The 27,744-nt window shown below is 43.7% G+C and overlaps 1 protein-coding gene across 1 annotated transcript in view; it reads right to left on the bottom strand.

The window, feature by feature from the left end:
* Positions 1 to 6,052: 6,052 nt before the first annotated feature.
* The window catches only part of ARMC2 (armadillo repeat containing 2), a 119,758-nt gene continuing 98,066 nt past the window's right edge, over positions 6,053 to 27,744 (bottom strand). The window contains exons 15-18 of the mRNA XM_074948204.1: positions 24,775 to 24,888; positions 23,066 to 23,198; positions 12,776 to 12,936; positions 6,053 to 6,410 (exon numbers count right to left, since the gene is read on the bottom strand). Of these exons, the coding sequence (XP_074804305.1) occupies positions 6,253 to 6,410; positions 12,776 to 12,936; positions 23,066 to 23,198; positions 24,775 to 24,888 (566 nt within the window). The 3' untranslated portion in view covers positions 6,053 to 6,252. The remainder of the gene's footprint in view (positions 6,411 to 12,775; positions 12,937 to 23,065; positions 23,199 to 24,774; positions 24,889 to 27,744) is intronic.

The following is a 27,744-nucleotide window of genomic DNA, read 5'->3' as shown; positions in this document are numbered from 1 at the left end:
GACTCTGCCCTCCTCTGGAGCAAACTGTTTGCCCCCAACAAAAACAAATGTCAAACAAGCACTTCAGGTGGGGGTCATCCAGTCATAGATGAATGTCTTGGATAAGTCTTCTGTTCTGACCACACATAGTCACTTGTCAGCAACCTGCTGCTCCATCAGCACATTCTACAACATGGGTAAGTGTATGGCTACGGGAGTGATTTTTGTGATGGATACAGTCAGTGAGGAGCTGCCAAAATCTTAACAACCCGTTCCCTATAACAAGTTCTGATTTAAGGGATGTGCCTCCGTCCTGCCCTCCCCAGGTCTGTTCTCCATCCCAGGAGTCCTGCAGCCCTTGCATCAGTGGGGTTGCTCCCTGCATGTGGGGCAGCAGCTCCCTGCAGGCAAAGGCTGCTGTCTGCCTGACTCCCCACCGTGGGATGTGAGCGCCCCACATAGCAGGAGAGACTGGAGGGGGAGGGGGTCTCCCCAGCACACCCAAGGCAGCCTCCAGCTGGCCTTGCTCGGCTCCTCGCCCTATGCAGTGCCCAGTCACATGGTGCCTAATCTCCCTGCCCAGTGCAGCGGGTCACGCTTGCTGGGCCAGGCAGGAAGCAGCATGGAGCCTGACTGTGGCTGCTGAGCGAGGTGGCCTCTGCACACAGGGCCCCAGAGCAGCTGCCCAATGCAGGTACCAGCTGCAGCGCAGCCCCTACCCCAAGACAGGATGCGGGGCCCCTAAACGGTGCTGCTCCATGCACACACCCCCCTCTAGCACCAAGCCCCTTCTCCAACCAGGGCCAGCTCTAGGATTTTTGCTGCCCCAAGCAAAAAAAAATTTTTTGGGCCCCCACCCCTTCCCAGCCTTGCCTCCTCCCCTGGGCATGCTGAATTCCCCCCACCCCCCCGCCACCCAAGCTCACCTGCTCCCCTGAACATGCCACGGCTCCGCTTCTCCCCCGTCCCTCTCAGGCAAGGGAGAGACAGTGTGTTCAGGGGAGCAGGCAGAGTGGAGGGGGGTGGGGAAGCACAGGTAGAGGAACCGCTTCCTCCTCCTTATCCAGCCCCAGCCCAGCCCCCTGACCGTGCTGCTCAGGGCAGCATGTATGGATGCCGTGCGGCCTGCTGGAGCTCGCAGCCCCACTCCCTTACCGTGCTGCGGAGTGGTCCAGAGCGCTGGCGCCGGCAGCGCAGCATACTGAGGCTCTGCGAAAGGGGGGAAGGCAGGGGAGGGGCTGGGGGAGCCTCCCCCGCTGGGAGCTCAGGGAGCCCTAACAACGGATTCTGAAACTGCTTCTAAATTTAACCACCAGTTCCAGCTCACCACTGGATACAGTAGTTCCACAGGTTTACAGTTTCCTGATATAGGGGTAGTTCTTGCTCCCCCCTGTTTTCTTGTATAAAGCATGGCTTTTTTGCCACAGGGTCATCCATCACCATTTGAATTGTCAGACCCTTTAGAACTGGGAAGAAAACTGCATGCCTAATGACTATCCCTTAGTCCCAAGATAATTATGTGAAGCAAGGCTTCTTGAGAAGTCCACATTCCATATGGCTGAAGGTTATCGGGGGGGTCCCCATCCCAGCATGTAAGTATGTCACCAGAGTCTTTGATGGTCAAGAGAAGGATACACCCTCTGAAAGTTTGCAAGGGCCTTTCCCCTAGTTTAATAATGACAGGAGTTCTGGAGGGGGGCAATTAACCGTGTATCACAGGCTATGTCTAGTTAGCAAATAAACTTTAACCACCATTGCCTGCAGCAGTGGTGAAGGCTGGCATGCTGAGTTACATATGTGCAGGAAGCCCTGTACCCCAGAAGTTCAAGACAAGTTCTTAAAGGTATCTTGGGATGAAGTTGCAGGTGGTTGGTCAGATGTACTATGGCTTAGACTCTTTATTTGAACAGAGAGGTTAGTGCCATTTACAGAGCCCAAAAGTGCCCCATAAGCACCATCTTTTGAATAGGTTTCAGAGTAGCACAGGAATAAGAACAGGAGTACTTGTGGTACCTTAGAGACTAACAAATTTATTAGTCTCTAAGGTACCACAAGTACTCCTGATCTTTTGAATAGGATCTAGTACCAACTTCTTTGTTTACTCTTAGTCCTAGAGAATTATAGAGTTGCAGGGTCTGTTGTGAAGTTGTTACCTGTTGCTGAGACATCCCATGACTAAGACAGTTGTTTAAGTACCTCTTCTGCAGTAAGCTGCTGCTGCTAGGCATTTTCTGAATACCCTCAGTGCTGTCAATAGACCAAACTGTTTCACCCTGTTGTGGGAATGAATTGTCTACCTGAATCCTTCTCTGCAGGTAGCATGAATTGCTATATTTTTATAAGCATCCTAGAGGTTGAGAGCTGCACACAAGTCACGTAGATCTAAGATTGAAATTATTGATGGCAGAGTCACCATCCTGAATAGGAGCTTGCAAGTGGAGATGTCCAATTGTTCCCAAACCAGATAGAGCACCAGCATCCCCTTTTTAGGGAATTAAAGGCATGAGTAAAACTTCTTCCCCCTTATTCTTGAGGTACTTCTTCCACTGTGATGAGAGTTAGAAGAGAGTGCACCTTCTGCTACAGCATGCTTTTGTTAAAGGTCTCTGAAAATGGAGAAGGTGGGTCGGATGAATCAGGAATTGGATGGAATAACTCCACTCCACTGTGTACCACTGGAAACTGTAATCTTTTTACAGACCCCATGAAAATGAAATAGTTGCCAAATGGAGGGGATATCACAGGAGGATCCAACAGAAATTGTACATCTTTCCTGACCAAGGAGTCAAATCTGCTGCCTTCAGCATGATGAGGGGTGGCAGAAGCAGATGATTGCCTGCTCTGATGAGTTTCTAGACCTTTCATTAGCTGCTCCAACAACCAAAGGTGCAGGGATGGTGTGTATAAAGTTGCTCAAAGCCCTTATAAGGCATTTGATAACGACAGTCATTCTTTTTGATGTTGGTGCCAAAGAACCAACATGTCTGCCAAAGCAAATTAACTGGCTCTAAAAGTCCCTTATCAGTGGGCATTGCAAGATGTCCAGGAGCTTTTTTTTTTTTTTTCCCTCCCCTTGGACCACTTCTACTGGAATCTCCAGGGTATCAGCCATCCTATCCAGCAAGTCCTGGAACACTTTGTGATCCTTTGGGGTTGAGACAGATGAGATGGACATCACAGCCTCCTCAGGGGATGATGATGGTGTGGTCCTCCACCTGTGAGCAGTCTGTTTGGTTCAGAGTGGGGAAAATTGGGCTAGCTATAATGCCCCTTTGTGAGGTGGTGGTGAAGGGGAACTAGCCCTTGATTAGGATGCAGATGCTGGCCTTTTGGCCTGATGGATTTTCCCACAGTGCCCAAGAAGACCATGGGTGTTGATAGAAATATGGAGCAGGTAGCCCTATGAGTGGATACTAGAGAATAGTATCCCTCTTCAAGCTCTTATGTCTGGGGTAATAAAAAAAGCAGCCCTCAACACCCCTTGGGTGTATACTGCAGTGGATTGAATTAGTGAATTCTCCCTACCCTCGCTGTCTGTGAGAGAAGGAGCAGTTTCAGGTGGAGAATGAAGAGCACCGTAAGATTGTGCTCAGTAACAAAGGCGGTACCTTCACTACCAACAGCAAGTCTGGCACCATAAACACCATGAGGCCCTTTAACACCATGGAGGATTTTAGTACCAAGTAAGTTGGCACTAGTCAGGCAACTAGATGACATTGGTACTGGGGATATCTGTACAGGGTGGGCCTCAGTACCAAGCAGTCAGAACCAGGCCACTCCTGGGGACCAAGGGATGATGACTGGTGCCTGAATAGGTGCCAGAGTGACCCCTTCCTTGAGCTACTCTTTTCTACTGAGATTTGAGAGGATTTTTGACTTCCTGAGGATGGACCCATTGCAGGGGTCCATAAGGAAATGGGAGTGGCATACAAGATTGGTTCCACCATGCTTGCATTGGTACTGATGACTGGGTTAAGGTGTGCGATGGCACCAAGGACTGAGTACAGTGCTTTGGCGTCAATGGCAGGGCTGATCTCAATGATACCTTGTGCTTGCCCTCCTTACCGGCGGAGGGTAGAGGTGCCCTATCAGAGCCATGCTTCCTTTCCTTTGAGTGCCAGGACATCATGGGCCTGCTGGAACAGGAGGAAGAGTCCTTGGCCTCAACAGTACCCTTAGAAACCAAGAACCTCAATGGTGACCTAGTCTTTTTTGGAGCTGGCTCCTTGCGCCTCTTTTTAGATGTTTTGCCAGCATGCTTCGAAGACTTACCTTTCTTAGAGGAAGCATGCCCCAAACTTAATGGGGTGCTGGATCTATCTGGGAACAGATGTACAGCAGCAGTCTCCTGCCCTGGCTCGGAGGGCAGTTGCAAGGAACATTCCATGGCCAACAGTCTTGGCTTTCTCTCCCTCTTCTTCCTACTCCTGGACATAAGGGACAAATGGAAGAAAGACTTCTGGGAGACGAGTGACTCTCCCAGCAACAGACATACTTTCAGTGCCTATCATTTACCCGTACAGCTTCCTGGCAAGAGAGGCAACATCTGAAGCCTGACAAACCAGGTATATTCTGCCAGGAGAAGACTCGTCTCCTGGGGGAAAGAAGTCCTCTCATCTAAAACTATTACTAAACACTATACAGTAACCTACAACTATAAACTAACAAACTTTGAAGAAAGATAAAAGGCAGCGTATGCTGTAAGCGGACCTGCGAGTGGTCTGTCTCCGGCTGAGGCAGTAGAGAAGGAACTGAGGGCGGTTTGCCTGTGCACCTCTATATAGCATTTTTGTCTGCCACAAGGAGGCACATGCACAGGCTGAATGGACCACTGCAAACTAGAAATCTCTGAGAGCTAGAGAGGCACCTGAACTGGAGCACCCTTAGGGATGCTACTCAAAGAATAACAAACAGCAGTTCCTTTCTGCTGCAATCAAAAAACCTAACTTTGCCTAACTACAACTGTTTACACAACACTGGGCAAAATGCATGAGTGAAGAGCAATGAGAAGGAACTGAGGGCCTGGGGGCACTAAGACACATGGTAGACACACAACTCCCAATGGACACTACTGGCCAAAAGTACCCAAACAAGTATCCAGGATGCATTGCACCAACAGTGAATATATAGCACAAACACACACAATCAGCTATCCCCCAGCTCTCTCCAGCTCTAGTCTGGGCACTGATCCTGTGGATCAGGGGCAGCCTTCTCTCTCCCTTTCTGTTCCGCACAACTAGTCTGATAATACTAAATTCTTCCTCTATTATTTCAAGGACAGAGCCAGGACTAGTCATGCATAACAGAAAGAGGGAGAAAGAAGGTGCTCCTAATCCATTAGATTCATGCCCAAATCAGAGCTGGAGAAAGCTGATCACCAACTTCCCTGTGATAAGGGTAAAGCGCATCATCCCTCCAGCAGAGAGGAAAAATAAGCCCCAGCCAAGAATGTGGATGGTAGAGAGACCATCTCCCAGCAGCTTAGAGTTTAGGCTAACTCTTAGGCTAGAGAGTTTCCCCTCTCATCAATGAAGAGGGAAATCCCCAGGAGCATACAGAGAGGAGGGGAAAAGATGATTTCCCCTTTTTGTGAGAAAGGGAGACAAATTCTATCTTACCATTTAAAAAAATTGAAGCTCTTGTGTGTCATTTAAAAGAGCATCTTGTGAAAAGAACAAACTCCAAACGTAACCTAGCAGTACGTGCTCAGCTAGTATTTGCGATGGAATTTTATGAGCGAGAAGAAGTACTAAGCCCAAGTCTGTAGATAAATGCAGTGTACTGCAGAGCTCCTTGCTGCCAGAGACTTCCCATGTGCCCATTGCTGGGGGGGGAAAAATCTAACTATAAGAAGTAAGTTTGGCAAATTATTCAAATAGTCTTTTTTCAGCTGTAAACAAACTTCTCCACCAAAGAAACCCCCAACAGAATTTAATGACTAGAAAAGCCACATTACATCAATTATTTGATTTTTTTAAGCAGAGGTTTAAAGTGATATTATATAAAATAACTTTCTCAAAAGATAGTATTCAGTCTAGCTGTGAGATAAATTAATTTTATTCATTTTCCCCATAATGTCCAACATGTTTGCCAATGAAAATGTATAGGTAGCATCAGAAATAGTTAAATATACAATCTACATACAAAGATAATCAGCACTTAATGGAGTTGTTTTCAATATATTAATAGCAAATCCTGTTTGCCTTTACTACTACTATTTTAAAACAGCTGAAATATTCTGTGGTTTGTATTAACATTTTAGCAGCCCCCAAGTTAAAATGACGTCATAGTGATAGGCTGAAGGAAGGAATGGTGGCTTTGAATTCTGCTGAGAAGCTTCTGTGCCACAGGCTTGAACTCTGTTTCCCAATACAGTTTGTGATAGTCCCTTAAATCTCTGTCGAAGTTGTAATGCAATGCTAGTTCCTCATCTGCAATGGGGGAAAATATCAACAATGCTGAAGAATAAAAAAACCCCTATGTATTACCACTAGGGCATGTACAATTTTTACCAGTTCTACATTCATAGTTTGAAAACAACTTTGAGTTAAACTAAAAACCACTGTCTGAAGAGCTTAGTTCTAATGGAAAAACATGAATGCATTTGGGCTCAGAAAAATGAGTAGAAAAAATAGTATTGTGGGGTCTATATTTATCACCTCCCAATGGCTTCACAATAGTTGTCTACAACTAACAGGTTTTTTTTCCTAAGTGCCAGCTTGGGAATTTGAAGTCAAGCTGCGCTTGTTTTGGTTTGATCATCATCAACAGTAAGAGATTCTACAATTAAATGTAACTACCAAATTCGTAGATGTACAAGCCGGGAGGTAATCCAGCTCATTCATTTATGACTGTGTTGGCTCTTCCATAAATCACTCACTGGTAATCTGGTTTGTTGTTTTCTTCAATTCTATCCAACGATATCCCTGATCCACCAATAGGAGGCTGGATGGATCAATACAGCATTTAAGCCTGTCCATCTTACAGAAACGTCCAAAGCAAGAAAGAACAGGAAAGAATAGACTAGAGAAGATTAGACAGGTGGTCTTCAAATGTTGCTTCGTGAGCGGAAATTGGAGGCAAGTACGATAGGAGAAGAAAACTATGACAAACAGGATTACTGGTGAGTAATCTTATGTTTCTCTTCTCCTATTTTACCCAGCAACAGCCTTGACTATCAGATGTGGAAAGTAAGGGGGGAAAAACAAAAACAAGAAAGCTTAAGGCAGGCTTACAGTGGAACTTGAAGGAACATGCTTCAGAATTTGGAATCCACTACAGGAGCCAAGCACAACTGATGGTTTTTGACAAATGTCTGAAAGGAGGACTAAGTTAAGGTTTTTTTCCCCTCAACATGACTGAGTTTTGGCTGAGTCAGTTCAGAAGAGGCCTCAAGGCAGAGCTACTTGCAATCCACATTTTGGCAAATCCAGCAATTACCTCAGGGAACAGGTGGTAGATCACATCCCCTTGCAAAGCAAGTGCCTTTCTCTTTTTACTTTTATTCTTTGAGAATGTAGTGGAAGGGAACTGATTCCAACTCTGACAGGATTTCAGCCATTTCCTCTAATGGAATGGAAGCCACTTGGCCTCTAGGCCATCAGAGAGAATTGAATGAGATCCTGGGCAGCAGCTTCCAAAGGCCATATTCTGAAATGGGGCTCTGCCCAAGCATATCTGAGGGGGGTTCTGAGAAGGGCAGAGGCTGTGGATGTCACACTGGGTTAAGTCATAGCTTTAAGACAAAGAGAGAGCTTGGAATGCCTGAAATACCAGCACACTGAAGTTGGCATTTCAAGGCAGGGGGCTGCAAGTCCCCCATACTGAGATGCCCAAATGAACATCACAGCCTGCAATGCTAGCAACTGTGGTTATGAGAGTGGAGATGAAAGGATGGGAGAAGCTGGACCCTACCAAAAGTAGTGGGGGAAGGCTACTTCCTAAACAGGGACTTCCAAAACTTAATAGAAAGGAAAAGCAATTAGTTCAAGGAGAAGAGTGTTGTCTTTGCAGCAAGAAACCCTGCAATGGCTGGAGATGAAAGCAAAGCCAGGACATCAGATCCAAACAAGCAGTAATATCGCCAAAGAGGCTCAAAATGAATCTGACCACAAAGGGACTCAGGGAGTGGACTCTGGAAAGGACAGATAAGGGATTCTGATGTTTGTTCTCAGAGAGAAATGCATTACCTAGCCCAGAGTGTGTTTTCAATACAAGTTAACTATCTCTGACAAAAGACAGGTATCTACTAAATAGGTAGAAATTACACTTATCGTCCATAACATGTTGAAAGAATGGGTAAAGATCCTGGCTGAGGGGTCCTGGATCAAAAGGTTATTGAAGCATATTGTATATACCCACATGACTGCAGCAAGTAGGCTATGAAAGTCTTGGAAAGGACAGGAGGCAGATATTAGACCAAAGTGAATAGCGCAGGCCTGGAGCTGAAGATTCCCCACAGAGATGCAGATTACAATGGGGATCCGCTGTGGAAGTACAGTAACTCCTCACTTAAAGTCATCCTGGTTAATGTTGTTTCCTTGCTGATCAATTACGGAACATGCCCGTTTAAAGTTGCGCAATGCTCCCTTATAACATTTGGCAGTCACCTGCTTTCTCCACTGCTTGCAGGAAGAGCAGCCTGTTGGAGTGACCTGGTGGGGGGTTGGAACCAGGGTGGGCCGGCAGCCCCCATCAGCTCCCCTAACTTCCCTGTGGAGCAGCTGCCCAGCAGGCTATCAATTGCCAGGCAGGTCAGCTGTCCCCCCACTGCCGTGTGCTGCTCCTGGGAGCCTCCAGCTTAATGTGCAGATGGGGGTGGGGAAGAGGGGTGCTAATGTCAGGGTATCTGCCTCCCCCCACTTCTGTACTTCATCTCCACAGAGCGGGATGGGGGACACAACAGGGCTCACGATGGAGGGAGCTTGCTGATCTACTTAAAAAGGCAGTGTACTTAGAGCGGGGTCAGTGTACTTAAAGGGCAATGCATCTCTGTCTCTCTCTGCCATGCTGTCTTCCCTCCCTCCATTTGTGCTGCCTTGTAGAGTGTGAAGCTACATTAACAACAACGTGTTTACCCTTAAGGGCACAGCTGAATGCTAGTTCATCATTTAGCAGTAAGGCATTCCCTGGGAAATATCCCACCCTCTTCCATCCTTTGACTTCACCACCTCAACCAAGCTTCACAATCATCACTGCTGTGTACAGTATTGTTTGTTTAAAACTTATACTGTGTGTGTGTGTGTGTGTGTGTAGATAGACAGATATAGTCTTTTGTCTGGTGGAAAAAATTTCCCTGGAACCTAACCCCGCCCAATTTACATTAATTCTTATGGGGGAAATTTGGATTCACTTAACATTGTTTTGCTTAAAGTAGCATTTTTCAGGAACATAACTACAACGTTAAGTGAGGAGTTACTGTATGCATCCAGGTACAAATCATCTAGTTGGAGAGGGTCTAATCTCCCAACCCCCCTTCTCAGTGTGGAAATCAGGGTGTGTCATAAATATAAAGGGAAGGGTAAACACCTTTAAATCCCTCCTGGTCAGAGGAAAAACCCTTTCACCTGTAAAGGGTTAAGAACCTAGGATAACCTCACTGGCACCTGACCAAAATGACCAATGAGGAGACAAGATACTTTCAAAGCTGGAGGGGGGCAGGGAAGCAAAGGGTCCTCTCTGTCTGTGTGATGCTTTTGCCGGGACCAGAGCAGGAATGCAGGTCAGAACTCCTGTAAAAAGTCAGTAAGCAATCTAGTTAGATATGCGTTAGATTCTGTTTTGTTTAAATGGCTGATAAAATAAGCTGTGCTGAATGGAATGTATATTCCTGTTTTTGTATCTTTTTGTAACTTAAGGTTTTGCCTAGAGGGATTCTCTATGTTTTGAATCTGATTACCCTGTAAGGTATTTACCATCCTGATTTTACAGAGGTGATTCTTTTACTTTTTCTTTAATTAAAATTCTTCTTTTAAGAATCTGATTGCTTTTCATTGTTCTTAAGATCCAAGGGTTTGGGTCTGTGTTCACCTATGCAAATCGGTGAGGATTTTTATGAAGCCTTCCCCAGGAAAGGGGGAGTAGGGCTTGGGGGAGAAGACGTTTCCAAGTGGGCTCTTTCCCTGTTCTTTGTGTAACACTTTGGTGGTGGCAGCTTTTAACCTAAGCTGGTAGAAATAAGCTTAGGGGGTCTTTCATGCAGGTCCCCACATCTGTACCCCAGAGTTCAGAGTGGGGAAGAAACCTTGACAGGGTGTATCTCCTGCACTACAGAGCACATGAATGCCATCCCAGGAGTGAGACCAACACACTGCTTCTTCATGGTGTGGTGGAACCCAGGACTAGAGCATAGAGTGCAGGCTCTGTGCCATGAGAACTGGGAGAATCCCTGCAGCCTGAGGGCAGGAGTGACCTGTGAGAGGATGCCCACAGGAGAGGAGGACAATACCAGGCCATAGTGGAATGTAAGTGTATTGAGACCCCCCTACCACCCACGTGTAAATGAGGTAGGGGACAACTGGATTGCCACGTTAAAACCCACGGAAGAGGAAGGAGGAAAAAGCATGATGTGGAAATGGGAACCAAGTTGCCCAACATCATAAGGTAGAGACAAGCCCCAGGTCTGCTGTTGCTGAGGGAACTCCTGCAATGGGGTAACTGAAGCAACTATGCAGAGTGAGAAAGTGCCAGGCTGAAGGGCCCTGCAGAGGCAGTCAGTAGAGCAAGTGGGAAGAAGGTATCAGGGGCAGCAAAAAGGCACTTGTCCCTGAACGAAGAGGTTATTCACTGGATGGACTGTGACAGAGCCACCTGAAAGGGGAGGAGAGCTGCTTCTGCAACTCAGAGTGCAAGGGTCTGAAAAGGGGCAGAAAGAAGAAATGGCTTTCCTTGCTGCTGTCCTTCCTCCCTCTTCTCTCTCTGCAGACTTTTTATTTCCCACTCTTCTTTTCCTTCACCTTTGTCTGCGTTATTATATGCATCTTCTTGCTAGAGATGGTTAGTGAGGCTAGTGAACTGATGTGATTGCTGCTCCATGCTCCAACTCACAGGAGTCCAGCAAATGAGGGGAAAGGGCTGGCCTGCTGCTTAGATACAGTCTATTAATTGACTGAAGTTGCCTCCTCCTTCCTGACTGCTAATAATCAAGGTGTACAGTGGGTATAATGGCAGGAGAGAGTTGCAGGCCAATATTAACTCACTGTTGTCACTACCAACATACGATGACTCCCAACACACACAGCGCAGATCTGGTGAGTAAGAGTCCCATTTGTACGGTCACTCTTCTGACCATAAATTTGAGGAAGATTAACTTTCAATTTAAATTTTGATTTAAATAAGCATCCTTACATGCTACAACTAAAATTGTAATTGCAGAAGGACACCCACCTGATGGCAGATGAACAAGCTAATGGGAGTAATCATGTATTGTGTCAATATCTTAATAGCTGGAGGAAGAAAATGTTAAATGAAAAGGAAAAATCCTTAATGAAAACATTAAGAACGATCCAAAATGAAGATGCACAGTCACAACTGGACGGCAGACCTTTCAGGAATGATTGTGACTGACTAGCATGTTTGTGCTTTTGTTAGAGAAATGCTAAGAGGTGCACTATTGATTGTGCAATGAGTATTTTTAGACAGATGCCTTATCTTATCATGCAGTACATGGCCATCTATCACTGCAAAGCAAGGAAAAATAAAGCAAATAAATTACTTAGTAACTTTGCAGCAAACACGAATCATTTCTTGCAGTCTAGAAATGTCTGCAGCAGACTTTGGGGCATCTCACTTCTTAACAGGTCTTCCCAACTATCATCCAATCCTTGCCTCAACAGTAATATAAAACTTTTCAAGAAATTTTAAAAAATTGTAAATCAAAATTAACCAAAGATTTGCCTCGTTTTCTTTTGGATTTTTCTTAGTTTGTTGTTGTTTTTTTAAAGGCAATTGGAAGAGGCTGACTCAGTGAGTATAATACAAAGCAAAGTAGTGAACATAAAATAAAGGGGTAAAATTAAGTAGAGAAACTATGCACTATTATGTACAATTTGAAAACAAATGTATCAAGCGGTAATAGGATCTAGTTTATCTACATGCCACTTGATGTCATTTCTCTGCTTGTCTTTCTCTCTGGGACACAGCCCCTGGCATGGGGGGAGCAAGGCAGGGGTTACAGGGAGTCTTGAAAATAGAGGGAAACAGGAGGGTGGCCCATGGGGGACTGCAAGGAGCTCCTGGCATGTGCAATGAGCTCAGCCTACATAAGCACTGGAGAGTTGCACACTTTGTTGCATTAGGAGAAATGTCTTATTCCCCTGTGCTGCCTAGTGTGCTCTGTATTCACAATCAAGGTTAGTTAAGCAGCTGAATGTCTGATCACGTGCTTCTGTAAATCCCTACATTGTTTTGGAGGGGAAGAGGGGCCCAGTTCCAGTGAAAGGTGTACTCTGCACTGTGAGTACATAGGGCAGTTGGGTCAAAGACGCAAAGGACTGTTGGTGAAAGTCAGTAACTTACTGACTGGCAAAGCAGCAGAACTGGGACTGGAATGATTGGCAATGGTACAAAAAGGCAGTTCTACCTTGGTGACTACCTACATCTGAGAGGAAGGAGGAAAAGCATGGAAAAACATGGAGATAGTAGCTGCCGTGATTGGGCAAAGGCCATTGTGTCGTTGAGTAATCCATGAACCGCTAACCTGTTTAAATACATTGCAGCCCATGCACAGATGCTTCCTTGGTTTTACTCCTGTCTTGTTCTGCTCTGAGGAAAAGGTAATGAGATTGTTAGCTCTTACCTAAAAATGATGCAAGCAGCACTAGGAGTGTATTGATATCTTCTTCTTCAAAGCATGATGCAGGACTTGTGATATTTTCACTATAGTTCCACAGCGTTTTGCATATCAAGCAAGCCAATTGCCAGTCTGTAGGCCCAAAGTCTCTTAAACAATCAACTAACCTGTTAGTATGGGGAAAAAAAGTGTTACTGTTCTGTTCAATTTTATTCTCTCTTGTTCCATTGAAAATCAAACTAGTCTTAAAACATGTGCAGAGAAACATTAGCATTAGCACAATACTAAGCTTAAGATTTTACCTTCTTCCCCATTCTACTGCCCCTTCTTTTTCAAGCTCCGTGAAGCCTGGCCACACAGCAGATCACCTGTTCCTACTTGTTCTGTTCCACCAGCATGCATTCTGTTGGTGACATCGCAGCCGCTACAGACCTCTACCGCACCGCAAAGCCAGCACAGAGTGGATCAGATAAGAATAGATTTTTGCCCCAAAAGTGGCAGTTTTGAAAAGTTCTCTTTTACAAGCAGGGTTCCAGAATTAAGCCACATCTACAATCCTGGGCAGAATGAGCCTCGGGGGTGGGATGAGGGGGAAATCTAGTTATACGGGCATGACTGCTCCATAGCACCTCCTGCTGGACGAATGTGGCACTGTCAGCATTCCCTGAGGCAGGTCTCCTCAGCTCTCCACTCACAGATCTGCATGGGAGATGTGGCTAAATCAAACACAGAGTACACCTTTCAGGTTAGCACAAGTCCAACTAAAACGTCCCAAAGAAACAAACAAACAAAAGTTTCTTCTGCCCTTGAGGGCTTTTATTCAGTCTACCCTTCGGGCGCTGTTTCATAAAGAGGACTACCTTTGAGAGTCTTTCTGGCTCTGGGATAGAACATCTGGCCTCCAGGCTGGTTCCCTGGAGTACTGTTCTCAGCCCAATAGACTGTTCCTTGTGTCTTCCCCAACACTGAAACAGAGCAATAGGCCCTCAGGCTGGCTCCACCCCGGAGTATAGAATCATAGAATCTCAGGGTTGGAAGGGACCTCAGGAGGTCATCTAGTCCAACCCCCTGCTCAAAGCAGGACCAATCCCCAATTTTTGCCCCAGATCCCTAAATGGCCCCCCTCAAGGACTGAACTCACAACCCTGGGTTTAGCAGGCCAATACTCAAACCACTGAGCTATCCCTCCCCCTGGCCTCTTGCAACCCTGGTTCAGGGCTTTCCACAGGAGCCTCCCCATTCCCTGTCATTCCACTACAGACTGATCTTTCAGTTCTTTCATAAGGCCTAGGAGTCCAGTAAACTGTCACCTGACCCTCCTTAGTCCTGTCCCCTCAGACTAGGAAGCAGCTAATTAATTATGGCATAGGTGTAACTAGCCCCATCTCTCCTTAAAGGGGCCAATCACCCTGTGTGACATCCCACTAATGACCGAATATATGTAATATTAATCCTGGTGAAAGAGTCATTCTATCTAGCTACCACTAATTGAAGAACGAGAAATCAGGATCAAGCCCTTTGCTTCCTTTCAAGCTATATATCAGAGAAGGAAGAGCCCCAGGATCCTGGAGAATCAGCATATCCGGCTACTCTGAGAGTTCAAGTTCCCAAGTTGCTTCTTTTGTGCTGTTTCATGAGAGACACAACACAGAATTTGGACCCTTATTTTCAGTTTTGATTCTGGTGGGCTTGCACTGTCTGAAGAGTGGAGCTTTGAAATTTGGGGATCATTTGGTCCCACAACTCAAAGTTAAATTCATCTGAAACTGCTGAGCTGAATTCATATTTAAAAAAAAAAAAAAAAAAAAAAAAGTAGTAAAACCTCTTGGTTTAGATGTGAAACATTAGCCCATGTCCACCACCAGTACTGGGCCCTGCCTGTGACCAGGCTTTCCATGTGAAGGGGGGATGCTGGGGGCTCACAGGGCTCATGTCAAAACAAACAAAAAGTTGCCAATAAACAGCAAGCCTGCCAATATCCAAAACAATTAACATTGCAGTCAACTGGATTTGGTTCCAAGCAAAATCTTTCCATTAATAGAAAGTTGTCATTAGCAGAGTTGCTGTTAAAATGGGAACCTGCAACCATCTACCATCAAAAAGCCAAAATAACTGTCAGCAAAAGTAAAAAGCACCAGGTCACCAGAGGTGATGCTATGCAACATCAGCAGGCCAGCCTAGCTGTAAAGTGGCATTTTGGTCCTGGGCTTTTTCTGGTCCTTCCGGGAAGGAAAAAGATCATCTAGAAATCAAGTGCAGCAATGGCCATAATATCTGCCTGCACTAAAAATTCAGAAGAGAACCTGAGATGAACACATCTGCAACTTCTAGCACTGGGGGAAGTAGCACTGACAATTTCAATGAGCTATCAGTTCCTATTTGTCATGAAGACAAGTGTCCAGGAAGAAGTCCCAAGCCACAGCTCATCACAAGACAGCCTGGGGCAAGATCCAGCACTATCGCCACATGTCCCCATGAACTTTCAGATTCCATCCATTATCTTGTTGAGAAAGGACCTAGTCAAATGACATATGAAATTTTAAATTTTCCACAGCAGCATGGCAGACATTTCACTGATCAACACTATGAAAGTGTACTAGCAAATGGAGAAGCTGTCAGTCGAAGCTGGATGGTGTGTTCCTGGGCAGTGGACAGGCAGTGGACAGGTTGTTCTGTTTTCCCTGCTGTCTGTCTGCCAGAGCAGCTCTCAGGCCATCATGCAGAAACTTTCATAAATGGTATGTCAGACTGGAAGAAGTTGGAGCCTAAACTAAGGAAGCATGAAGGTCATATGAACTGCTCCTTCGCCTAGACAGAACTGCAAAATTGTCTCAAGAATTCTGTGACTACTGATGAAAAGCTGTAGCAGGAAACGAAAGGAAAGAAATACTGTTGGCATTTCATACTGTAGTGATTTCTATATGTCACCCTATTCCTTGGTGAGACAAATCTGCCATTTTCAGGTGATGTTCAACACTTGGGAGATAGATGGAATGGATAATTCCTGAGAGGGTTTGAGATGCTAAGTATAATCCTGTTTTGGCAGGTCATTTGGATAAAGTGAAGGCAGGTGGAAATGTGCATTCTAGGCTTAAATTGCAGCAAGGGCGGTTTAGGTTGGACTTTAGGAAAAACTTTCTGACAGTCAGGGTGGTAAGCATTGGAATAAGTTGCCTAGGGAGGTTGTGGAATCTCCATCATTGGAGATGCTTAAGAGCAGCTTAGGTGAACACCTGTCAGGGATGGTCTATATAATACTTAGTCCTGCCATGAGTGCAGGGGACTGGACTAGGTCAGTGGTTCTCAACCAGGGGTACGTGTGCCCCTGGGGATATGTAGAGGTCTTCCAGGAGGTACATCACGTCATCTAGATATGTAAGTACAATATTTATATTCCAATTGATTTATTTTATGATTATATGGTAAAAATGAGAAAGTAAGCATTTTTCAGTAATAGTGTGCTGTGACACTTCTGTATTTTATGTCTGGTTTTGTAAGCAAGTAGCTTTTAAGTGAAGTGAAATTTGGGGGTACGCAAGACAAATCAGACTCCTGAAAGGGGTATAATAGTCTGGAAAGGTTGAGAGCCACGGGATGAGATGACCTCTCAAAGTCCCTTCCAGTCCTATGATTATCTAGTAAAGACACCCAGAATGGGTCCAAAAATTAAACAACAAATTCTGATGGAAGTGAAAACTTCAAAAAAATTATGTACTGTTGTTCAACTGTACACTGGATTGTTTTCATGTGGAACAAATGTCTTTAAGTCTTTGGTATGTAGAAGTGCATGAAGAAACAGCATCTACTAAAGAGTCTTTTCTTAAATTCCTGAATGTCAAAGGCCCTTCCAGAGCAGAACTTGCTGAAACTACTTTAAAGCAGCTAGAACACATAGGACTTAAAATAACATACTGCAAAGCCCAATGTTTTGATAATGGCTCAACACAAAGGACAAGCACAAGGGTTTGCAGGCACAAATTAGGAAAGTGCATTTCTGTGCCATATATACATATATGACCTTGTATTCACAACTGGAACTTGCTGATTTTTCCCTTGAGTCCAAAAATTATTTGGTATACTGTTGTTTGGTTGCTCTTCTAAAAGGTGGGATATAAGCATGTAGCTATTCCCCTGAAACCCTTGGCTGAAAAAAGATGGGAGGCACTCATAGGTGCTGTAAAAGCTATTAATCAACAGCTCTCCCAGATCTGGGATGCACTCCTGGACCTACATAATTGTACCTCCAACGATATGGTTTGCTCAGAAGCAAAATGACTGCAAGAGGAACTATCTACTTATTCTTTCATGGTAACCCTCACTGTGTGGTACAGGGTGTTGAACAAAATCAGCACAATGAACAAGCAGTTTCGGGGAAATGATATGGACTTTAGTATGGCATGCAGATTAATAGAAACAGCAGCAGCAACCTTCCACAATTATCATGAAACAGGTTTCGATATAGCACTTGAGAAAGCCAAAGAAATGGCACCTCACTTGGATGTAGAATGAGCATTTCCAGTTATTCACTCAAGGGGGAGACAGAAATAGTTATCTGAAGATGGAGGAGCTGATGGTGAAATGGATACAAAAGACAAGTTTAGGACTGATTTTTTAAAAGTCACTTCTGAACATTGTCATTACAGAATTTTACAGCAGGTTTAAGGGAATTTTAGCTTTGTATGACTTCTTACATATATTTCCCAAACTGGATGACGACTCTCTGGAAAAAGCATGTAAAGAATTGGCTGAAACTGAAGCAGACTTATCAGCTAACCTAGTGGATGAACTTGTGACATTAAAACATATTTTGAATAAAGATGAAGTAAAAACTCTGCGTTAGATTCTGAACAACATCATTAAGAACAAACTGCACTTAGTATTTCCCTATGTTTACACAGTATATCTCATGTATTTGTCAATTCCTATTACTGTGGCTTCAGCTAAAGGCTCTTTCTCCAAGATCAGAAAGACCTATTCAAATGTCATAGAAGAAATTGAGTGCTTTAGCTCTATTGCCTATTGAAATTCGAGTTGGAAAGCAGTTGGACTTCACAGAACTGATCAATACTTTTGCAACCACAAAGGGAATAAAGATTGTGTTGCAGTGATTCTAACTGCATACAGGGTGAACTATTTATATATTTTTAAAATTTATGATTAGTTACTTTACCTATTTCAGGCCACAGACTGATTTCTGGTTTAACTCATCAGTTATGTAACTGATGGTAACCTGCAGTGGATTCTACATTATCTGATTAAGTGTTTTGCTTCTACGGATATATAATTACAGCAGCTATCACCACCAGTTAGGATTTAAAAAAAAATAGGGTAAGTGATAAGCCAACCAGTTGTTATTTATTTTTTATCAGTATCCTAGCGGAAGGGTCTTAGCTTTAAATACTGCTTCCTTTCTTTGTACTTATAAGTAGAACCATCTTGTCGATTTGTGGTGATGCCAACTGAAAAGTGGAAACTGTATGACACTTTATGACTTGTCAATCCACAGCTGAATCCACAGTTATTTTAATGATTGACTTATTTTGTAAAAGCGTGACATTCTAATAGCTGAGTAGTTCTTAGTGAAGGTTTTACTATTTCAAGTTTTCCTATAGCACTTGCTGAAAAAACTAAAATACTGGTGTTTTGTTTGCTACATAAGCAGATTCCATTTGGAGGATTTTCAAGGAACAATATAAAACAGGCCAAAAAGATAATTTGAAGAGCAAGTACCATGAGACTCAAATACTAACAGAAAAAAAAAATTAAATACCTCAGAAGCAGGAAGCCTACCAAACAATCAGTGGGGTCCCTAGATGAGTGAGATGCTAAAGGAGCAATGAGAGAAGACAAGGCCATTGAGGAGAAGCTAAATGAATTATTTTTTCATCGGCCTTCACTGTAGAGAATGTGAGGGAAATTCTCACACCTGAGCTATTCTTTTTATGTAACAAATCTGAGAAACTGTCCCAGATTGAGGTGTCAGTAGAGGTGGTTTTGGAATAAAATGATAAATTATACAGTAATATGTCACCAGAACCAGGTGGTATTCACACAAGAGTTCTAAAGAAACTCAAATATGAAATTGCAGAACTACTAACTATGATATGTAACCTATCATGTAAATCAGCTGCTGTACCAGATGACTGGAGGATGTCTAACGTGATGCCAGTTTTTTTTTAAAGAAGTCTCCAGAGGTGATCCTGGCAATTACAAACCGGTAAGCCTAACTTCAGTACTAGGCAAACTGGTTGAAACTATAGTAAAGAACAGAATTATCAGACACATGGATGAACATGATGTGTTCAGGAAAGGTCATCACAGCTTTTGTAAAGGGAAATCATGCCTCACCAATCTATTAGAATTCTTTGAAGGGATCAACAAATATGTGAACAAGGGTGGTCCAGTGTATCTAGTGTACTTGGACTTTCAGAAAGCCTTTGACAAGGTCCCTCACCAAAGGCTCTTAAGCAAACTAAGCAGTCATGAGATAAGAGGGAAGGTCCTCTGGTGGATCAGTAACTGGTAAAAATATAGGAAAGAAAAGGAAGGAATAAATGGACAGTTTTCAAAATGGAGAGAGGTAAAATAATGGTGTTCCTCAAGGATCTATATTGGAATCAATGCTGTTCAACATATTCATAAATGATCTGGAAAGGGTGTAAACAGTGAAGTGGCAAAGTTTTCAGACAATACAAAATTACTCAAGATAATTAAGTTCAAAGCAGATTGTGAAGAATTACAAAGGGATCTCAAAACTGGGTGATGGGGCAATAAAACAGTAGATGAAATTCAATGCTGATAAATGCAAAGTAATGCATACTGGAAAACATTATCCCAATTATGCATACAAAATGATGGGGTCTAAACTAGCTGTTACCACTCAAAAAAGAGATTTTGGAGTCAACATGGATAGTTCTCTGAAAAACATCTGCTCAATGTGCAGCAGCAGTCAAAAAAGCTAAGTGAATTTTAGGAACCGTTAGGAAAGGGGTAAATAAATAAGAGAAAAAATCAAAATGCTGCTATATAAATCCATGATACACCACCCCTTGAATAATGCATGCAGTTCTGCTCACCCCACCTCAAAAAACATATATTAGAAATGGAAAAGGTACAGAGGAGGACAATAAAAGTGATTAAGGGTATGGAACAGCTTCTATATGAGGAGAAAGAAAAGGAGTATTTGTGGCACCTTAGAGACTAACAAATTTATTTGAGTATAAGCTTTCGTGAGCTACAGCTCACTTCATCGGATGTATTCAGTGGAAAATACAGTGGGGAGATTTATATACACAGAGAACATGAAACAATGGGTGTTACTGTAACGAGAGTGATCAGGTAAGGTGAGCTATTATCAGCAGGAGTGCGGGGGGTAAAAACCTTCTGTAGTGATAATCAAAGTGGGCCATTTCCAGTAGTTGACAAGAACGTCTGAGGAACAGTGGGGGGCGGGGGAGGGGAATAAACATGGGGAAGTAGTTTTACTTTGTGTAATGACCCATCCACTCCCAGTCTTTATTCAAGCTTAAGTTAATTGTATCCAGTTTGCAAATTAATTCCAATTCAGCAGTCCAATTTGCGGATACAGACTAACACAGCTGCTACTCTGAAACCTGTCATTATATGAGGAGAGATTAAACAGACTGGGACTGTTCAGCTTGGAAAAGAGACGACTATGGGAGGCTATGATAGAGATCTATAAAATCATGAATGGTCTGGACAGTGAATAAGGAAGGGTGATTTACCCCTTCACACAACACCAGATCCAGCGGTCACCCAAAGAAATTAATAGGCAGCAGGTTTAAAAACAAACAAAAGGAAGTCTTTCTTCACACAATGCACAGTCAATATGTGGAACTTGTTTCCAGAAGATATTATGAAAAGAATTAGATAAATTCATGGAGGATAGATCCATCAACAGCTATTAGCTAAGATGGTTAGGGATGCAACCTCATGCTCTGGTTGTCCCTAAGCCTCTGACTGCCAGATGTGGGAACTGGATGACAGAGGATGGATCACTCGATGATTTCCCTGTTCTGTTTATTCCCTTTGAAATGTCTGGCACTGGCCATTGTCTGACCCATTATAGCCATTTTTATATTCTTATGTAAGTTAGCATATCTGTTAACGAGTTTTAAACTTGCAGTTGGGGTTATCAGCAGAAATAATTCATAAATTAGGTGCAATGTATAAACTATCTCCCTTGCCTTATGGTATGACTGATAGATATAATAAAAAGCAACATTATCAATATTACATTTAATTCTATCTTCATTTTGGATTCCCCCCTCCCAAGTCTGTCAGGGAAAGTTATACTTAAAACAGCAGAATACTGAAATAGTAGCCAAATTTTACTTTTTTAAACTCTTAAAATCCATAATTTTCCAAAGGTATAGTTAGGCCCTATTCTCCTGGAAGGTTGTTTTCTTAAATAATGACATCCAGGGCATCCAAAATACCCACTCTTCCCACCCCAAATAATGGGACCATAGAACCTGCCCTTACTGCAGTACTTCGCATTTTAGTTTGCACAGTGCCTTGCAAATGTGCTGGATGCTATGGTAGAGGTCCTGCAGAAATCCTAAAATGCATTAGTAGAACGACTGTTGTAAGTTGTGCTGTGTGTGAATACATCAGAATGGTTCTTCCAAAACCAGTATTTCTATGTGGCTGCTCTAAATAGTTAAAAATGATGCAACAAACCATTTTCTGGAATGAAATCTCTGAAATGGCCTCCTCACTTAGGGTAGATGCACCATAAGGATGTCTTTACTGTACAGTTAGTCCAGGTGATTGGCACCCAGGTCTGAATACCCAGGTGTGAGCAGCCACTGCAATGCCCTACATGAGTTTCTGTGTCTTCACTGGTGCTACTGTCCCCTGTGTGTATCACTAGGATTCTGGGAGTATTTCTTAGGGTTGCTTGTACTGCAGGAAGCTAAGCCTCTGATTCTTTTCCAGTGAATTATGGGAGGACGTGTCTGTCCCCTGGGCACACAAGGGGAATTGTGGGAAGGCACTGGAGAACTATCAGTACTCAAATGTCTTAGCCTATACCCTATACATTGAAATGTATATACCTATACATTGAAAAATATACAGGTTACCAGCCTGAGTGAAAACAGAACCCAGGCTCTAACCCATACCTCTATCTCTGCCAGCTATCATGGGTTCAAGGCACCACTAAGAGGTATGAGAGGTTTGTGTGCATGGATGGGAGATGGGTTAGGGGCAACACCCAGGTAAGAGCCCAGGCTAACTTTGCAGTGAAGTCACACCCTAACAGAAGGAGGCAGCTGGCAGCATTACCACCAAAGCAGTGCTCATCAATAAAATAGGGTGGAGCTGTAAGAGTTTATACAAGCAACAGAGTTCTTGCTTTAACAAGAGGTCTGGCTGGATGAATCTATGTTGGAGGCCTCATGGCAGGGCTGGGCTAACTAGCTGCAAGAAGTTTGGAGTCCACCTTAAGGAGGGTTTTGATTAAGCTTTTACTACCTGGTTCTGCAAAACGTTACTGAACCCTAAAGGTACATTTATTTTTTAATATCTGGCAATTCTTTTCATGTAAGCAATTTTGTCTAGAATGTCACAGTTTTCTACTGGAAATGCTGTTCTGGGAGAAAACAGAAGTTGACAGCTAAACAGTTTTTGTTCATGAATTTTTGTTGTTCTCGTCTCTTCAATGCACTCCCTTCTCTCCTACGCAACCTTCCTTCTACAGACCAACCCTGCAATAACCTCTCCACAAACTGAGCTGAATAGGACTATGTGATAGACTTAACCCTATTACACCTGGAAGGCAAGGGAGAGAACCCCAATTAGTCATGTGCCACACCTGGGCGGAGGCGTGATTAACTAAGTGCCTGGTGCACGGTAATACATGGTACTCCTCCTATGGGATAAGTGTACTATATCTAATGAACTTTGAACCTCCAGCAAGCCAAGGAGCAAGACACTGAGGTTGGAGAATCAAACTCTAATCTACTGTGTGGCAACATGGAGTCAACCCTGAATGGTATCTAAATACCAAAAAACAGTAAACAAAAATACATTATGCTTTCTTATTTCCTCCATTTGGAAGTTAAACAATAAAATTAGATTTGCCAATAACTGGAATGTTCTTATCAAATCATCTGCACAGTTCCATACTCAGACTTGGTGAGGCACTTGCATAACATCAGAGAAAGGGAAAAATACAGCAGAAATCCAGACAGGGAACAACTGCTTATAACATAGAATCATCATCTAAAGCCATTTGATATCCCTGATCAGGATTTTTCCCCCCAAACTTACTTCTTAATTCCTCCTTCTTCCTTTAGTACAGCTCGTTTGTTCTTATCCACAGTAAGGTTTAGCAGAACTCCACAGGCAGAAAAGCAGACATCTTGATGTTTGGCATCGAGCAAAGCAATCATGAACTTGTATACTGGATTGTACAGAAAAAAACAAAACCATCCTCAAGAAACATGGACTTGGACTATACTGTACTTATTACATTTGTATGCTTAGAGGACAGTAAGAAGCATTTAACTGAAGCACACAGAATTACCTGAAAATGTTACTTGATGACATGTTGTAATGTTGCTAGAGTACTCTGAGATTGGATATCAGCCATAACTCCATAAAGTTTGAGTACGGATTCCCCTAATCCCCCAAAGGAATTCTGGTTGCCTTTTATATTTGTGTTTTCACATTAAGTTGGTATATTTTTACTGTTGGTTTTGCCAAACTGAAACTAAAACAATACTACAATTTATTTTTCATTTAGCAGTCCTGATATTGGAATGAATCGTAGGGGCAAAATTTTCGAACTGTGATTCCTAAAAATTAGGTACATAAATCCATCTTTTGGGCACCAGAGGTGTTGAACTCCAATTTACTTCAGTTGGAGCTGCAGGTACTTATCACTAGGGCTCCATGTCTGTCACAGAGGTCATAAAAGTCACAGATTCTGTGATTTTCCACAACGTCTGTGACCTCTGCACGGGCCAGTGGGGCTGACCCAGCTGCTAGACCAGCCCCAGAGACAGCAACACCAGCTGCAGCTGCTCCGGCTGGATGCCCAGGGACCGCTGCTGGGTCCGCGGCTGCGCCAGCCGCCCACCTGGGGACTGCTGCCTGGGGCCACAGCTGCTCTGGCCAGCTGCTTGGGGATCACTGCTGGAGCCACTGGAGCAGCAGCTGGTGTGGCTGTCCCCGGGGCTGCACAAGTGGTCCGTGGCCCCCGGCAGCTGGTGCTGCTGGTCCTAAGTGCAACCCCCCCAGGACCCCTCCCTTCCCCAATATTTAATCACAGATATTTTTAGTATAAGTCATTGACAGGTCAAGGGCCATGAATTTCTGTTTATTGCCCCTGACCTGTCCAAATGCCATTATAGTCCAAGAAATTTAGAGAGAGGCGGTGTTGAGTTAAACTTTTACAAGATACTTTCTCCAAATTGCAAAGATCTGGCATTTGCCCTAAAGCTCCTCTGCCATGAAAAGTAAAAAAAGTTATGAGAATGCTGGCATCTTACACCTCACCCAGAGGCAAAAGGGAGCTCTCTCTTGGTGAGGTTGATAAATGTTTTAAGATGCATGTCATAGATGCACACACTGTCACATGTGGGAACCAAAGACCCACAAATGTGAACCCTTATGAATACTTAAGCTGGAGTTTCATTTTACACAGAACCATTGAGGACATCTAGTCAAAGTGAACTTTAGGAATCTGGGGAGCCAGGGGAAAATTTCAAGACTCTTTATTATTATTTTAAAGAACAAACAATTTCTGCGGGCGTAGATTTTTTTCTTGTGTGAAGAAAAATGTATTCCCGCACTCATTATCTAAGTTTTCATAACATTCATCTAAATTAAACCAATAAATGCTGTTTATGCTGTAGCTATTGGATTTTTCAGTGCCATATTACATGCTTGTATGTTTCAAGTTATAGATGCTGACTGGCACAGGTGCCTATCTAAATATCTTACACAGAATCACTACCAATGCAAGAGTAACTTACCCTTCCTCTGTATGATGAAGTCACAGATTTCACGGTATTGGGAAAGATTGCCAAAGACTCTAACAGCCTCCAGAATTCCATCCATATTGCTGCTCATTAGCAGCTTTAGAAGCACTATTTGTTTGCAGAGAAACAAAAAAGGTACAGGTATCATTACTTATAATTTATATAGCCCCAAATGTGCCACTAGGCTCTTTACAGATACATATGAGAATCCTGTCTTGAAGGGTTCTCAAACTAAATGGACAAAGTAAACATGGGAGAGGAGGGGGGGTTGGATGAAAAGCCAGGACGGACAGACAGAAAGGCGATGCTTAGAGAACATATATTGTTCGTTCCATTTTTAATCATCTGTTTAGTCAACACTTTCTTGAAAGGAGAAGTAGGGTTTGTGTTTTAAGGAGGGACGTGAAAGGGACAATGGGCAGAGACACCCTGAACTGGCTCAGAGAAGAATTTCCAGACAGAGAAGGTGGATTGGATAAGAATAGTACAAGACTATACACATAGCAGTTAATTTGGCAACTGGGGTGCAGTGAAGGGGGTAAGTGGAGGAGTAAAATGAGACTAAAGCATACGGGTCTGGCAGGAGCTAAGTTGTGCAGGCCGTTGAGACTTGTCAAGGGGAGAAAAGCTGGTGAAGAGACCTGACGAAGGGCTATGCATGGTTGGAGTGATGGGCCAGGTAGATTATTTTGCTTTGTTTTTACTGTGATGTTTTGAACGGACTGAGGTGAGAATTCAGAAGGCCAAAGAGGAGGGAACTTCCATAGTGTAGGAGAGAAATGATCAGGGCCTGGAAAAGAGGATTTTGCAGTGGGAACAGAGAGAAATGGAGGATTCTCAGACATTCTAGTGGGAAAACTGCAGGATTTAGGGACTGTGGGGGAGAAGAAGAGGCAATCACAGGGGATATCAAGATTGCAAGTCAATCTCACCGGAAGGATGGTAACGTTGCTGACAGTGATAGAGAAGGGAGAGACAGATGATGATAAATGCATCCCTTATTCAGCTAATATTCCCACTGATGGCAATGGAAGTTTTGACTTTGTTAAGGACTGCAGGACCGGATCCTTAATGACCCAAGATCTATCAGGGATGTCACATCTTTATATAAATACAGTATTTATATTAAAAATTCAAATCTTTTCTTAGTAACTAGTTTGTGCCATCAAAACATCTACATTTAGAGAGGTGGTACGGTTTAGCAATAATCATTCAACTACAAATCTTGCTTCCCCATCAGCTCTCCTGTAAAATTGGACACGTTCTAATGGTGTTATCAGCATTAAACTTCCAACTATCTTTTTACTCTCCTCATTTTTAAAAAGTGAACTTAAATGTACAGTACAGTTCCATGAAAAAATAATGTTTTTCCTGAGTACAACAGATTGCCAAGAGAGCAATTCTGATTACAGAAATAGAAACAGTAAGCTTTATATAGCATATGACAATTCATATAATATCGGCTCACTGGAGGCAAAAAATGGTTACCAACCTGTTCTAACTGTTGTTCTCTGATATGTGCCGCACATGTCCATTCCACAACCCATTCTCCTTCCCCTCTATATCGCAGTCTGTCCAGTATGAAGGAACTGAGAAGGGCTGGGGGCAGCTCTGCCCTTTATACCATCATACAGCAGCACAAGGTAGCAGAGGGCACATGCACCACCCTGACAAGGGTACATGAGTGTGCGCATACCTAAAGTGGAATGGATATGTTCAATACATATCAGAGAACAACAGAAACAGAACAGGTTTGTAATTGTTTTTTCTTCAAGTGATTGCACGTGTCCATTCCACTTCAGGTATGCGCACACTCATGTACCGTTGTCGGGGCAGTGCATGTGCCCTCTGCTACCTTGTGCTGCTGTATGCCGTGTCATAGCACTAAAGTATATGAGAAGAGATCTACAACAAGGTTCTTTGAGACGAGTCCTGAAGGCCCCTCATTCTTATCTGCAATTGCCACAAACAATTATGAAGACTATTTAAATGGTTTATTCCTGTCTGAGTAAAATGCTAATGCTCCCCTAACATATAATATATGCAGTCTTTCATCATCTTATGAGCTTGAGGCACAAGAAATTTGGTAAATATATTGTCTGATTGATGTGGAAGTGAGAAACCATTTCAGTCAGAAATTTCAGATGAGAACATAGGTATACATTGACCTTATAGAAGTAGTCAGTAGTATATACTTGTAGTAGTAATCAGCAGTTCAAAGAGAGGACCCATTAGCTTTAACACCAGATTCAAGTCCCAAGAGGGAATCGGATCTTCTAATTTGTAGATATAAATACTCCAAACCCTTCATCTCCTCCTGAGGTGTTAGCCACAAAGTATCCAGGCTGCTAGGTGAAGGGCCTACAGGTTGGAACGGAGGTGCTGACCATGGTCCTGTGAGATGATGTCTGTGGCTGGTGGTAAGAGTGGAAAACTAATGCTGGCGAGGCCACACTGGAGCTATGAGCATGACTCAGGCATGATCCTGCTTGATTTTAACACTCTGGGTAGGAGTGGAATTGGAGGAAATGAGCACATGAGCTTGTCTGACCAGGGCAACAGGAAACGCCCGAGAGAGCTCCAGGGCTGTGACCTGCTTGTGAACCAAACTGCTGACGCTTCCTGTGATTTTGGTTTCAAAACAGGTCTAGGTGGGACTCTCCCACAGTTGGAAAACAAACAGCGCAGGGCGACGCTTCTGCTGGAGGAGGGGCAGCAGCCCGGGGCCCCGCCACCGCTGCCACTCTGGGCAGCCTGTGGTCCCGCCCACCACTGCTCTGGGTGGAGGGCGGCCAGGGCTCCCACGTACCACAGCTCTGGGCGGAGGACAGGCAGGGCTCCCCACCACCACCACCGCCACCACTCTTGCGTCCGGGGAGCGGCCCAAGGTCCTGCCGCCACCGCTGCTAGTCTGGGAAGGGAGTGCAGCGGCTTAGGGCCATGTGACTGCCACCGGTCCGGGTT

Source organism: Natator depressus, chromosome 3 (assembly GCF_965152275.1).
Source record: "Natator depressus isolate rNatDep1 chromosome 3, rNatDep2.hap1, whole genome shotgun sequence".
NCBI classification, from domain to species: Eukaryota; Metazoa; Chordata; order Testudines; family Cheloniidae; genus Natator; species Natator depressus.
This window is presented reverse-complemented; position numbering and strand designations above follow the sequence as displayed.